This window comes from Varroa jacobsoni, unplaced genomic scaffold (assembly GCF_002532875.2).
Source record: "Varroa jacobsoni isolate VJ856 unplaced genomic scaffold, vjacob_1.0 scaffold_1065, whole genome shotgun sequence".
NCBI lineage: Eukaryota > Metazoa > Arthropoda > Arachnida > Mesostigmata > Varroidae > Varroa > Varroa jacobsoni.
Genome location: NW_019213967.1, coordinates 75,825 through 91,834, shown reverse-complemented (window position 1 = coordinate 91,834; position 16,010 = coordinate 75,825). Strand labels below are relative to the sequence as shown.

Below are 16,010 nucleotides of genomic sequence, written 5' to 3'. Positions count from 1 at the left end.
ACATAAGGTTCGTGACGCAGCAGAGAAGTGACCAACCTCGTGCTTTTTGGTAATTATGCATTTACTCCTTCCGGTTGTTAGCTCTCCTAAAGAGAGTTGACAAAAAGCGTAACAGTCAAATTGAAGTATATAACGAAACTTTTTATGCTTATTCAGCTGCCGCAAATATGAGCAAACTGTTCCTTTGTTGGGGGCTCATTTATGCACTGTGTACACCCCCCAGAGGAATTTCTCAAACGGTATAACTTTCCTTTGCTGTCAGCTACACCAAGTGCATAAATTAGTTGTCTTTGATGCCTTCTCATAAAACTAATGACACTAACCGCAAATGTGTCGGGGACCGCATTTGTCTTTGTTTTCTTCCCTCCCTCGTGCTTCTTCGTCAGACGATCTTTCCCGTGACGGTGTGTATGTAGTGCTGTGATCGGAATGATGTTCTAAGCAACGCGACATTCGGCATCTCCTGCAGGCTACACAGTAGCAAGCTGCTTGCTCTGGGCTACTGATATTATTGCAAGGAGACTCTGCCGTAAGCCAGCACATGCAGCCATCCAAACGTCGATCGAGTTAGAACGTAGCTGCAACAGCAGCAGCCATCGGTATTACCTTAGTACATCCTGCTCTTTAGCGTCTTTTTTTGCCCTTGACCCTAAGGCAACACAATCATAGTCTCGGAATTTTCAGAAGCTGCGATTTCGTCGCCTGCCTCCGTCCCACCGCGTGTTTTTTTTTCCATAGGACTTTGTTCTGCTCATGCCAGACTATGTGCATTGGCTCGAATGCTGCTGCAAGGCGTATGTACTGTGCTGTTTTATTTGGCCATACCATTAGCATCCAAAGGCCATCGCCGACGTTCCTCGTTTCTCTTCTTGACTTGGTCGCTGGACCAGATACAAAACGACTGCAGTCCGATCCATCTCGCGCGAACGGCACGGCTAGCAACAAAATGAAAAGGGTTTGGGGTACACACGGTTACAGCATTCTCGGTCAAGTGTTGCCAAAAATAACGAACAAGTACTAGCACCGCGGCACAAAAAGTTTCAGACATATGCATACAGAGAGGTACGGCAACAACGACAGCGATAGCGATGACAACAACAATAACGTTTGCAAACGAATAAAGCGAAAACCAAGAACACAACAACGCGACGGCTTTTACAGTAAGCGGTCAAGGTCAGCGTGACCGCAGACGATGCGGCCCTCCTCGCCTGGTCTCTTCCACGTTTTTAAGCTTCCTTCCCACTCCTCTGATGGCGAACTTCAGGGCAAGCTACTGTTGAAGCCAGATTTTGTTGCGACACTCATCGCCTTGTTGCTGTCGTTGTTGTTATTGCCACTGTGACCATTACACTGGTAGAAGCTTCCGGTTCTTAGTTTTTAGCTTCCTCAAGAGCTAAGTGGCGCTCTTCTATCAGTGCAGATTTTCAAACGGATCAGTCTACCATTGAAGGATCAACAAAAGGAATTGAGTCTCAATCTGGTAGTGTCATCCTGTTGGAAGAAGCAGAGCAGCTTAAGAAGGACTCCTGCAGAATTTGTTATTTTCGTGATTATCCTCAATCTATTTGTACTCTCTGTCGTTTTAACTTCAGCAGAATAAACAACGGGTGAGTATAGACGACGTACAGCTCCCATTAGGTGTTCTCCATCCTTTAGATTTGTTCTTCTCCCACTATGCTAATGCATGTACACGTATGTGGAAGCGTGCTAAATTTAAATCATGCAAGAGGGCCCAATGACTTTGCCACGATGCTGCGCCTTAGGCAAAAACTGCGCATAGCAAATGTATATGGAGCCCGAGCGCATGGAAACGTGAAACGCAACTCGTCTGGCCGCCTATTAAACTGGATGTTAAAATTGCACTAGTGATATTATTTTTTCTATTTCTATTCTATTTAGTATCGCTGACGCTTTATTCTATGTAAGTCCTTTGAATCACCTATTTTTAGGTTTAGCCTCAAAAACTTGCCGTCATTCATCATCTAACCGGAGCGGGCCTTCCTAGACGCGAAGGGACCAAAAAACAATATGACAAACATAAGCCATTAACCCTGATAATACCATATCTTCCTCAATTCTTTAGTTTTCTTTCCTGATTTTAGTATTTAGTAATAGTGTTTACAAACGCTGAAATTCAAACTAGCGCGGCATACTCGTCAGTTATGGTTACCATGGCGACGCGCTTAAAGAGACATATATACACCGTACACAAGTGGCGCTTGTGGGTCTTGTTTTTGCATTTAATATCTTACAAAAAAAGAACGTACGGGCAGATAGTTAAAACACACGCCCACCCACCCGCTGGATATGTATTTGCTGTTATATTCAGCAATAGTAGTCAGGTGGTTGTGTTCTCTCTAGCTGTGCTAGATTTTTTGCTTTTCTAGCTTTCTGCTGTTTTCAAATTGGCGTTGAAGAAGAGAAAAAGCATTACATAGCTTTAATATAGAATATTCACGCGTCCGATTAGTTGGCTGTTGTGATATTGAGAGGTATCGCATTGAGTGTAGAAACTTATAACAAACTGTGGCTGTTGCACGGTGATACTGCATACATTAAGATCACACAGCCCTTCTTTTTATCATTTGCCTATTTCTGCATAAACAAGCACAAACGAAGCCTAGAAATACGATGTTTATATGACTAAACGTCCAAACACTCATCGGACACGTCAGTGAACTGCTGATAAGCAATAATGTTGGTACGGCTGTCGTAAGCACTAACTCGCGCAGACGGGTATACAGGAAGTAAGTTTTGACAAATGGTGGCACCTTATCATAAATCTGAGTAGTGGTGTCGTCGTCAGTGTCGACGTTTCCATTCTAAATAGACGTTATATAATTCTGTTCGCCAATTTTGTTTGAGATAGCGGCGCGATTAGTCTGCATGTACTTCGTACCAGTTATGTTACAGGGCGCATGAAACAAGGACGCTTCAGAGTGCCAAGATACTTTAGCTATGGCACGTCCACGAATTTAGAGAACTTTCGTTGTTGGGATACTCAGGGGCATCGTATCAAACGTAGAAGCTCACAACACTCGTGTGGCCATTAGTAGGTAATAATGCATACATCAAGATTTCACAGCTTTGGCGGCCATCGTTCGAAGCTGCTCCTCGCTTACGCCATTGCTTCTTCCCAAAAAAATCGAGTATTATGGCGCAAATGCCACTGAATTCCCTAAAGCTCCGAGGGTCTGTCGCAGTGATGAGCTGCTGGTAAGTAAAAGTGACTGGGCAGCACGTTCTAATAGTGCTAACAATCGGTGTATGCTAACTTCTGTAGGCACTTATGTAGAGGTACGTAGGTCCGCGCTTGCAATATCTTATTGCGAAGCGAACATTGCCGTTGGCGTCTTCAGTATAAAATGACGCCGCGCCTTGTTATCAATTTCAAATCTAAATGAGGTTCGATTTGTGGTTAGTTCATGGCAGTCACGTTGCGAGGACAGATTAGAGCGTAGAACAGGTTGCCGTGAGTGTTTTCTTATGAAGCAAATAATTTGTCGCTGAGATGACGCCAATGTGTGTCCGTATGTTTGAGAAGTTCGTGTTTAACGGGAGCTAGGAATAAGGAATCCCGTTGCTTCAAAGGACTGGACATCAAAACTATCACTTGTTATTGAACGATTCGTTGCAAGGATTTCAGGTTGAAAAGGACCTGCATGTGCGTGTGTAACGGCAAAATGCTATTACGCCTAATAATTGTCGGACTAGATCTTAAGGTGAAGAGCCTCACATTTATCTTGCCAGTGGCCAAGCTGCTTTCTCAAGCGCCTGAATTAAAAAAAAAACACCTGAGGCTAGATAGAGGACTCTTGAATACTGCTTACCGTTTGCATATGTGATTATATAGAGATAAATAACGACAGTCAGGTGGGTAGACGGCATCTGTGTGCTGTACGAAACTAAAGCGCTTAGTTGACTAACATGTACGTACGGCCGTACCTCCTCACAGTACCGTACAGGTGTCTGACGGCGGATCGTTATAGCGATATTTAGTAGTGGGCACGATCCTGTGCATGAGGCACATACAGTGTCACGCATTCAATGAAACACAATGCATACGGCGAAGTTGCTTAGAGCACAATACTAAATTCAATGTAATTAGTTAGGTTAATGATCGCACTATATGGCTATGGGTAGTGTTTGGAAAAAACATTTGCTGGAGCCACTTTTATGTAGGTAAAAGTTATGGCCCCGAAAAGTGATCAGTCACGCTGTCATTTTACACATTTAGTTTTTGAAAGACATAGCGACGTCGACGATTACTCTTTGTAACTATAAGAAAATATAATCTAAACACGAATAATTTTGAAACAAACGTGCCAAAGGGGATTGTTCATAGCCGAAGAATTCTATTTCTGTGCTTATAGAGTATGAGATAATGAATCCAGAAGAGGAGCCTTGATATAAGCCCATTTGGCCCCAGTTGAAAGTTCTCAGCGCTTACTTGTGCCTGGAGTTGTGGACCTGTAACAACTTTTTCTGCTACCCTACTTTTACTCAACATTTAATGCAAATCGGCTCGACGAAAAAGCTTACTTGACATTTGGTATAATTATATGCTTTAGTCCGATATAAATACAATTTTATTATAACTATTATAAAATAAAAGTGCGATAGCTAGTCCAGCGATAGGCTAGTTCAGCATTTTAGCACCCATATCGCGGTGAATTTCAGTATCTACATCTTAATCAATGTGGAAATACTTTTGGCACAATTTAAAATCAATACTAGTCAATTTTGTTGTCTATTCTTAAATAATACTTTTGCTGATGCAGCCTGTTTTGCGTAACGATTGCCTACTTAAAGATATGATTTTCATTATAATTAAATTACTTCTGTTTACGAATGTGCCTTAAAGAGCGGAGTGCGTTTCGAAGCCTTCCTATGCATAGTAATCCTGAAATAGAAAAGTACATCTTAGACTAAACGATTAGATTCAAGCATGGACCCGGAAGAAACAACAGCTTGTTGAGTGTTACCATGAAATTATTTTTATTATAATATTATTACATCATATATAAATTCGACCGGCGACAACTAATTATATACAAGCGACTGGAAGCATTGTATTATGCAAATATTGCCTGAATAAGGAACAACATTTACAAAACAACGACCCGTTACAGTCTGACTCAACCTGCGATCATCAGCGAAATATCCAATCGGAACGGCTGGTTAACGAAGTTTATTATCGTCATTACCATGCATCATATGTCGAGCGGTTTTTTTTTACCATCCGTGTCCATAGGCTAACGGTGCGTATTTCTTGGCAGAATGAATATCCCCTTTGACCTTGACCGGGCCGTAAACAAGTGATCTGTGGAAACCATGGCCATGGCCGTCCAATCCTGCATGACGAACAAAAATATTAAATAGACAGAGGGAATAAGGTGGCTTTAGATGAAGTTATCGGTTACCGTTTCGAACCAAAAAAGTAGCTCTCTTTTTTCGATTTTGAATTATGGCGCCATCACTTATTATTTCCATATCAACACGTCCTTGGACTCACTTCCTTTGAGGTATAGCATCAAGAAATTTGCTCCCATCGGAAATCCAATCAGAACGGGTTTTGAAATACTACATTTCTACGAATCGGAGTACAATTGACGAATCTAATTCGGAAAAAAATTATAATCAAGTAGGATTTACTATATCTATATCGTTCACGTACCAAATCCATGCCCGAGGCCGTGACCGACCAAGATTGGAGAAATTTTAACGGAGTAGCCTGTCCCGTGGCGGCCTGTAACTAACATTCCTTTTACGGTAAACTTATGACGATTGTGAGAACCAGTAAATAAACCCTGTTTGCTAGGCGCCCACGCTGTAAAACATAACCATATCTAATGTCCCTATAAATGCTTAAGTATTAAACATTAGTAATTGAGCAACGATCTATTTGTATGACCGAGCTAGACAACAGGAAAGCTTAATGCGTGCCTACTGGCTGACGTTAAAAGAAAACAATAAATAGTCTAGAAAAGTCACTCACCTTTTTACCACTTCACAGTACACTGACCATATAATAAGTTACCCTTTAACATTTGTTACATTTAGTTATCCCACTGGCACCAACACTGATACACCAATCTCTTTCCAGGGGTTTCTAAAGTCTGAGAATAACGATAACGACCAGCCGGCCGTCAACTCCAAAGCGATACCCAGCTAGATATTTATTCGAGACCAGCCAGTCATGCAAAACTGTCTGCTATTTTTCACTAATGTGTAGTGAAAGATATTCTTGATCGTTAATTTCATCCGGATTCATAACTGCTCAACAATATGACCCTGATCTAACAATATGACATGCTGCGTAAACGTCGGTCCTGTTGGACTCGGCAGGACAACAACGAAAGCGGAGCGGCTGCTGCAATGCTGAAGCGACAAGAAAGATATCAAGGCGTGCGTTGAACTGCGTTCGTACATTAACAGCCTCATCTGTTGTGAATATTGTATCACCTTCCTTTAATGTTTGTCCCCATGGGAAAACGACTCAAGCTGAATGTTACACGGATAGTTTTTTCGTACCGCTGAAATAACAGCGGCACGCTAACTAGAAGTAGGCACGGACGACGTATAGAAGAGCGAAGCTGTGTTGCTGTGGCACGTCTGCGCAGCATTCGACGGTTAGTTGTCAACAGGCAAAAATCGATTTTCTATCGATTTCAGAAAGTTAGCAAGAAATTCTGGGCCAACCCATTCCACTTCCACTGTACTAGATGCTAGCTCTCATAGATGCACCAAGGAAGCATCGATAAGTACAGTTTTTACTAAAACGTCAGACTGAGTCCTATCTACCTAAAATTGAACCGCTGGTTCGTGACGGCTTGATGTCTTTTTTTTTTTTCTTTTTTTAAATATTAGGCTAAGTAATTCAATCAAAATATGGATTTTTGTGTTGAAGCCTGCGAGCCGACATATCTAGCTGTATTGAAATAACACAAGTACACAATATGCGTCGTTGAAGTGCCAAGCAAAAAGGCGAAAACACTTGGAGTAAACGGACCCGAATCGTACTAAGCATGATAACTGTAACGCTATTGGATAGACGTATTTATACAACTGAAATACATTTACACGAGATTATCTTTACTTGACGAGACAATAAGCTCCTTTGTAAATCTTGCTTGTACGATATCAACTCTAAATGAAGACAGCTAGCAACAGGTATACGATGTTAGAGCATCCACTCATTATCGAACGCAGACTGTGTGTCCTGTTGGGCACATCATCAGGAATGATGCCTTATGCGAAAAGAAAGGCCAACCTAAATTAATTGCGATGCCGGACCTATCTATTTATGTAAGCCAGCTCGTTGTGACCTACCGAATCCTCCGTGACCAAAGGAAACTGGCGTAGCAACAAATCCGCCGTGACCACCCCCAATGCTTCCACCGTGGGCGCCTAAAGGTTAGAAAGCAAACGGAGATAGATTACGATGTCTGTTGACCTTAAAATGAATTGCTTCTGAATTTAGCAGAGTTATGTAATATATATAATACCAAGTTGGAAACGTTTTATTATTCATTTCATATTTAATAAGCAAAATAAATATTTAATTACTTTCTAATTCCTACTCTTCATGAACGCGACATATGGTATATGATACTGAAAGCTAACTAATACAGTAAACGTTGAAATATTTGTGGAATACTCATATAATCATTTCGTAAATAGCGAGCAGGATATTTAGGAAAATTGGTTATGTACCTCCAGAACCGTGCCCGCCAAGAGATAAACCACCAAGTCTGCCTGTATACGCACGTCCAACGAGAGCCAATATTAGGCCTGACACGATGGCCAAAATTTGCTGCAATGACCAAAATTCACCAATGGACAAATATTATTCGTGTTTTACTTCCAAGCCGTTAGCTATTACTTTCGATGGCTGGTTTTTAGTGTGAAGCAAAGTATGTCTACGCCCGGATTCAGCCATCAACAGTCACGTACTTCTAAATTTAGCAGGCAAATACGTTACCTACTGCACTATCGCAAGGACCTAATAATTACATAAGAAATCCACGTCAGCAACGAAAATGCTGTTAGCCGACGTAGAGTTGGTTCTATCGGAAGTGACAAAGGGAGCCTTGCATAGAAGTGTTTATACATTTGTGGACAAACAATTGGCCACCAAAACGATTTCCCATTAAATATACATATATACGCTTAATCGATATAGGCTCAACTAACCAGTCGAGAAGTTTCTACATTGAACGTTATGTGAGTGCACATATGATCTGCATAACTTTGGACCTCGAGGTTCCCTTTCCGAAATTTTTCAGAGCCAAACAATGTAACGGTTGCATGTATTTTCCGCTATTACTATACGTCACTATACGAAGATTACGTGAAACAATTTGATTGTAAATAACAGCACAAAAAAGACAATAGTGATCATTGTTTTGTATCAGAGATTGGAATTGCTGAAACAGGATTGCACGTAGAAATACCTGAGCTTTCCAAGTAGCACCCGATGGCGTATCTAAAATCCGGTATTGTTAATCAATATTGTGGTCAACATGGTGCACTATCGCTATTTTAGTGAAGTTTATTTGCATATTATGTTATTTCTACATTGCCTAACTGGAAAGAGGAACGATATTTCACTTATAATGAACTGCAGATTTCTTCGAAAAGTACAATGTCGGAATAACAAATTTTTTTGAAAAACTCCCCAACGAAATGAACCTGTTTGTATTATACACAGATTTTCTAAGACAGAAGAATTTGTGCGTAGCGAATCGAATAAACGGCTATCGGAATAATGAAAATGAAATTTGTATAAATTAGCATAATCTCTGTCAATGTCTATGCAGTACTTTCAAAGATCAAGGCGAGCTGTGGTAGAGTTTGCCGATTCTCCCCCAAGCCGCTTATGAACTCTGATTTGAACGGTATGCGCATGTGGTAGTTCTTGTTGCTCATAACGTACCAGTAATGTTTACCATAAATATATGCCCATTGTGCATTTTTTATATCGTCTTTGATGAACAGCCAAACATATCGCTTAGGGTGATAATAAAAATCGGTAGTAGAGTTTCTACAACGGTAGCAATTTCACCCCAGGTACAAGTATCTGGCTTGGCACCCCTATAATTAAATTGCTCACTACAGCAGATGCTATAAGGGCGACGACGCTCGAGTGAGAAATATCAAATTTTTTACATATAGCAATTCTGTCGAAAATTAAAAAACAATGCACAGTTAGCCTATGTTGGAAAGCGCTAATGGCTAAATTTAATGTAGATACGGTATGATCCTTCCTCGGAGCTAAAAATATCGCAGAGCCCAACAGGTTTGCTTTTTTTGCAATAAAAACTATCTCAAATCTCAACCACACGTCACTCCGTACACATGCATTAAGGTGAGGCTGGTTAGACTCCTAACCGGCAAGTGCTTGATGCTAAACCTAAAAATAAGTGATTTCGACGGCCCTTTTTAATAATATATACACCTAGTAATGCTGAACATGAAGGAAAAAGATGAGGTGAGCACACTGTGTGCGGAATATTCTGAAGTATAACGTCCAAATTAAATAAAAACCGCTACCGTCGACGTTTTCGCTTTGTTTTACGATAGATCTACGAACTGGTAATGACGTTTGCGCATAGGGTATCACAATACGGCACGAGGTCGCAACATGATGTAAAATGTCGCGTGAGAGTAACAATCGATTGGTTATTGATTTGACTCGGATTTCCAATTACGTATTAAGTCGGCCTTGTTGGAATATTGCACAAATGTGTAATCGTATAGTGTGGCTATAAGCACAAGGGATTGTTAATGGAAAATGTTATTGGTTCTCGCGCTCACCATTGGCAAAGTAATCTGAGTAGAAGGCCAAACAGGACGGCCCACTTCGTAGAATTCTATACCGATGAATATACACATAGGACGCCTTTGATAATCACGCGCATCCTGTTTTGTCAGGCCAACCCGTCACCAGACCAGGCGGACACATTTCACTAAATACACAAAAGTTTCGAAAAGGGAGGAGCAAGTGAGCTTTGCAAAGCTCACTTAATGGGAAAGCGTAACATAATATGGACTATTTGCACGCTAGCTAATATCATTACCGCACTCGATATTAAAGTATACGCAATGAGCTGGCGAAATATCAGACAATGTGGCAATCGTCAATATAGTGAACATGAGGCTTCGAACAACGTAACGTATTTACTTTACATAACATGGGTATATTGAAAAACGATACTTTTAATTTAAGGAAAAATGACCGTCCGTTTTCTATTATCTCTAGCAGCCCCAAACACTAGTTTATCAACGGGCATATTCGTGCTACATGATCAAACTAACGAGAAGCTTTCATTTCAAAATGTAAAATACCTGTCATGCCATCTGGCATTTTGCCGAAACGACAGAATAGGACATGTCATCATCAGTACGGTGCGTTATTTACCGTACAAAGTATGAATAAAGACCGACTTCGTCCCGTCAACAAAGTTTGAAATTACAACGAGTAGCAGCCAATGTAACAAGATAATCCGACGATCGTTTTGCCACAAACTAATCCTTGTCGGTGTCTTGTCGCTCCGATAGAATTTCAACAAAGCACATATATATATATATATATATACATACACATATACATATATATATATATATATATATATTCATTTGATAAGACACATCGAAGAGCCATTGGGACGTAGCAATGCTCACTTACACAGGTATTCATTTTGGACACACTTTCAAGTTCGTAAGTTCCTTGTACAGGGTTGTTCTACACTAAAGTTGCCTATGTGGCACAGCCAACACCGACGCTGCCTTTCCGCAATGACGCGCAGACGCTCATACACACGTGGTGTCGGATAATGTTTTGAATAATTGCCGATTCGTTTGTGGCTTCGCCGAGGGTTTACTTGGGCTTCGTCGCCCGGTGTGCATCGGTTTATATCGTCGGGGAGGTGATTTTTGCGCCCGCAGTACGCCCTGGGGGACCAATCACCGCCAACAGTAACAGCATCAGCAGTGGTTCGGCTCGCGCACCGATTCCCGCCGTCAGGAAAGGGTGAGAAGCGCGTAGAATGAACGAACCAAAGAACCCTGCCTCAGGCTACTGTCTCTCTCTCAAACACCGCGTCGACGGCAATAGTAGCAGCAGCGTTATTATAACGGCGACCCTGCGTCATAAACTTGCACGCAGAGATGCACACAGCATGCCAAACATGCGACTAGTAGTAATAGTTGGAGTGCTACAAGTGTTATTACGATTTTTCTTGAACGTCCAACAGCTCCTGCTGCTAGATGGACGATCAATGTTCGGCCGCTAACAACGACAACAAGCAAAGCAGCAGCTACAGCATAGAAAAGACATTTATGGACACACTGACGGCAGAATCCCCGATCCGGTGGTGACCGACCGTCGCTGTGTGGGCATCTGGCCGTAGCGACAACGCCGATCCAGTTCAGTCACCATAGAAAATTCAGTGACAACAACAGCAGTAGCAGCGGCAGCATCAAACGGACGCAAGCGAATGATGCTAGAGAACGACTTCATCGACCCCAACACCGCAGTCTCCGCCGCCACGACTAGTAGATCGCTGGTAGCAGATAGGTAAAGTAACACAGGAAGCCGTGAAATGAATCCACACCCAGTGCAGATGCCGCTATCGAACGAACCGAAGCTGATGGTGAAACGACGGTTACAATCTCTTCGACTGATTATTAGCTTGGCTGACTGGCCTCGACAAATCGGCCATCCGAATGTCGAAATTTGTCGAAACGACGTTAGTGATGATGATTAAACTGAGGCATGGCAGAACGGCTACTACAGTTCAGACAGCGGCCAGCCATCTACTTACAGTCGATAGGACAGCAGCGATTTTTGAAAGGACGTAAAATTTGCTCACGGGGCAGCTATGATTCGACGATTGTTACTGCTTGCCTCGAGCTGTACATGATGTATACATAGGCCAACATGGCTTGCCTGCCCCTCTTCTCCTTCTTGTAGCGATTCGGTACGACGTTGATACATAGAGGTCGCAGAAAGACCTATACAATACTCACAGAACCGTATATTTTTGTCTAAATTACATTTAGGAGTATCTATAACTCTCTTGACATATATACATATATGTATATATGTCAATGTATATATATTATATATATATATATATATATATATATTACGACGACGTGTGAAGTTCCCACCATAATAAGCACTCAGAGGGAACAAATATTTTAAACTGTTAGCGTCCTAATAACGCCTCGAGAATCCACACATATAGCAATTTCTACTACTATCGGTCTTTTTTCCATTTTCAATAACATCAGCAGATAGAGGAGATCATAAATCGTAGAGCGGCGGCTACGTTGAGTTTATCGATTCGTTTGTTTATGTATTATATCGTCACTGATTACGTGACATGTAGCATTAATAACTCGGTCATTTGCTACCTACGCATAAACTATACGTATGCAAATCTCTGGCGAATAGAAACTTCAGTAACAGCGTAAACAGTATATTGATGCAATACGCGGTGTGAGCGACTCATTTCACATAGCCGCCGCCGAACCGAAGGCTGGGTAATGAGTAAACAGCCCATTACTATTAATGTTGAAATCGATATCGACTATAACATTGGAGCTTGTGCATGTCTTCCATCTCTGCATATTGATCTTCGCTCCCGATAGCTATCAAAAGCCACAAGAAATACGCTATTATTACAACAGTGGCCTACAGCTCCCGGGCCGCCCCTTCACCTTTTAAATGAAGACATCAGTTTCTTACTTTATTGTGATCCCACCTTTTCACAAACATCCCCGCGCGCACACACACACCTCTACCAAAATACAGTTTGATGCAATACAATATTTTTTCCACCCTAACCCAGCTATTCGGTCGATTGGCTTATCGGTGCTTGGGTTGCTGGCGCATAATCATTCGTCATAGGTCTTCAGCAAATAAACTAGATTGTTCTCGGTTTTTGGTTGATCCAAATCGAAGTAGTCGGTAACGCACACGGGTCCACGGAAAAAATTGATATTGGTAAATGGAACGGGAAGCAAGCTACAATTGCAGATTATACGGGTACCTTATTTGGCCTTAGTAGGAATTCCATGTACACAACTCGCAGTAAATAAACGTTCCTTAACACGTGGCGTTATTCGCTTGTACAGGGGACGGGCGGGGGGTCCGTTGCCCACTGCTATAGGGCTTCGAGCTGGTGTATACAGATGGCGAATATGACATGAACACAGTTGGATTTGTTACGCATCAGGGACACTGAGCGACATAAAAGGGGGATAAAAGGAGAGAAGTCGCAGCAGCAGCAGCAGCAGCTGCTACTATCGGACGAGAACGTCAATGATTCACAAAGGTCGAAAAGTCCTGAAAATTTTGAAGGTTTGTTTGTCCAAAGATTGTAGTTCGCATTATGGCATATCTCGCTTTGATTGCTACTGATTGATCGGTCAATTGACTGATTTGTCACAGGTCCAATAGCCAAAAGGTGGCTTCAACTAGATGCATGTGTCGCCGGTAATGGTCGTGTGATAAAGTGAATTCAGCTTCAACCCACTGACTGGGTTTGGTCATGGTCTGGGAAGTTCTTGACAAATTTGTGCGCTTAGCGGTCACGGATTCTTTAACTTTTCTCTGTCTGCGTGTGAGCTTGGAGGTTAATGATGCTGTGGGAACGAAATGGGCTAGGAACAGTTGTCGGACCTGCGTATAGTTCATTTTAACAATTGGCTGCCCTGTGGAACGAAGTGAAAGGTAGGTGCGGTGGAAGACGGTTCAGGCCAGTCTAGCAGAATAGTTACCTCTGTGACTAATGGCAGGGTAGAACTTGAGTATCGTATTTTCGCAACGAACGAACAAAGGAGGCCTGAGTATATTCATCTTAATCGACTACGCATGATTAGATACGTGTTTTTGCGATCTGCAAAACTTGGCAGAGATCTTTGTCAAGACATGTACCTTTCGACATGTGTAATACTGTGCGATAAAGGATCTAGCAACAAAATGCGATGCCTATGTTTAATAGTGATTCATATGGGCTACCAGAGTTAACGATACCAAATTATTGTTGTAGAAACTCGTTGACATTAATGGCCTAGCGGGTCACTATTGGGTGGCTGCTTTTGCCGAACGCATAAATACCGACAATGAAATCAGTAGCTAGGCCGAACTTAACTGTAGAGCAAGCAATATTTTCTTCCAGTATAATAAGAAGATATTGTTCTCTAGCGCGTTTTGTATGCACCAGGTGCAAATGTGCAAGTGTGGCTTTCGAACCGCCAATGTGTAACTCCCGTTGTCCGAATCCGACCGAGATGGTACTGGTCGAAAAATCGAAAAGAATTTTCTATACCCCAGAACTCTGCTACATTCTTTCGTCCCGTTTCCGCTTGTAAAAGTATGAAAAAGGTGGAGTTCACAAGGGACAGTGCTTGCGGGACTGGTTATTCACTGGCTCTATTGGTCTTTGTAACGCTTTGCCCTGATCCATTCTCCACATCCACATGGTGGCAGCTATTGTGTCCCCTGTGCACTCACTGCCCGTCCCCCCCCTAAGAGTGCTACCGACTAGATGTTTCTATCGTGCCTCTAACGTCCGTTGAGCAATCGGTCCAGCTTCTACTGTCGTTTACGCCGGAAATGGCTCGCTCTAGCTGCTAACCGTTGTTCAGACACCCACACGTACACACGAACTATGCGAGTCCTTCAGAAGCTGGCGCTCCACCCACTCGCTTTACGCTTTCTAGTCGCCGGTAGGCACCAGGCTCCGATCTTTTGCTACCGCCGATATTCGAGAGCCCACCTCTGATGGCCTTAATGGGACATCGACCCAGTCGCTAGTGGGCGCGATAGGAGGAACTCGCACGCATCGGTTTTAAATTTGCAAGAGCTAAGTTAAGTTGTGTTCTGCTCTTCATACAGCATGAGTACTACGCCCTTGCTGTGCTCGGATGGCGATGGGGCAAATTGGGACGAAGTAGGCACGGGGCGAACGGTACCTTACGTAGTACGTCGTGTGCCGTGCGTCGCCGCCGATATATACCTCCCGGCCAGCCACCCAGTTTCTTTTTTCAACCTGCCTATCTCTGTAGTCCTCCTTCCACACGGTGCTCCGTTTTCGTCCGCGCGGTCCTTTCTCGCCGCCGCTATTTCTGCTTGTCGGCTTTCCTCCACCTTCAATCCGAAAGCGATACAAGGTAGTCGCAGAACCAGCAAGTTGGCAGAGGCACCGCTGCCAGCAAGACTAGAAAACTGGGCCTAGCGTCGAAGCTTAAAGCGGCGAATAACCGTAGCCGCCGCCGCGGCCGACGTCCGACACTGTTACGCCTGCTACTGCTTTGCACCGCCGAAAGAAATCAATACATTAGAATAATAAGACAGGGGTACAAAGACAGAGGGGCGATTTGGTGAGGATTTGAAAAACGGCCGAAAGAGTCGACGGTGGTTAGTGGGCGACGGAAGAAAGAGACGGCGAGAAAAAAGGAAAAAGGAAAAAAGAAAAATGAATAATACCCAACTGGAGGAGCAGCAGCAGCCATAGAAGCAGTAGTAGCAGCGATTGGAGCTACACGGAGCGCATGAAGCGGACGCTGCTTACTAAGATCCGGGAGAGGAAGCAGCTGCAGTAAAATCAAGCGGCCTGGAAAAAAACCAAATTGAATTGTTGGCCCAAAGGGAAAAATGAAGAAAAAATTGCAGCCGCAAGCTTAAACACTAAGGACATATACGCAAAGAGCGGCCTGTGCAAAGGCTTTTTCGTTATCTTTCATGTTATATATATATATATATATAAGGAAAAAAGAAGGCGATGATAAGGGTTCTGATTAAAGGAAACAGCTAACAAAACAGGTACCATTGAAAAAATTTAGCGTTAAAGAGATTGCAAGTAATAAACAAGCTATTATTATTTTAATGTTACTTATAGCCGGCGTTAGAAGTGAGAAACAGAATAGGACGCATTAGAAAAACTGATCGCTTATGCGAAAATGGGTGAACTGGGCTAACGTGACGTTTTTGGGTT

At 42.6% G+C, this 16,010-nt stretch overlaps 2 protein-coding genes across 5 annotated transcripts in view; one reads left to right on the top strand and one right to left on the bottom strand.

Annotated features, from left to right (window-relative positions):
• LOC111266218 (uncharacterized) overlaps positions 1–16,010 on the top strand; it is a 107,699-nt gene that overhangs the window by 32,403 nt on the left and 59,286 nt on the right. The window lies entirely within an intron of this gene.
• Positions 4,972–10,971, bottom strand: LOC111266219 (uncharacterized). 4 transcript variants are annotated; one of them, XM_022843519.2, is made up of 6 exons: positions 10,691–10,971; positions 9,820–9,971; positions 7,717–7,816; positions 7,333–7,410; positions 5,678–5,749; positions 4,972–5,354 (listed from the first exon to the last, which is right to left on the bottom strand). In XM_022843519.2, exons 2-6 carry the CDS (start codon positions 9,895–9,897, stop codon positions 5,236–5,238), a joined length of 447 nt encoding a protein of 148 aa, XP_022699254.1. In that variant the 5' UTR covers positions 9,898–9,971; positions 10,691–10,971; the 3' UTR covers positions 4,972–5,235. The 4 variants fall into 4 exon arrangements, with proteins under 4 accessions (XP_022699254.1, XP_086826951.1, XP_022699256.1 ...); XM_086970825.1 differs by having other exon boundaries at positions 5,678–5,755; positions 10,691–10,968; XM_022843521.2 differs by lacking the exon at positions 5,678–5,749 and having other exon boundaries at positions 10,691–10,968.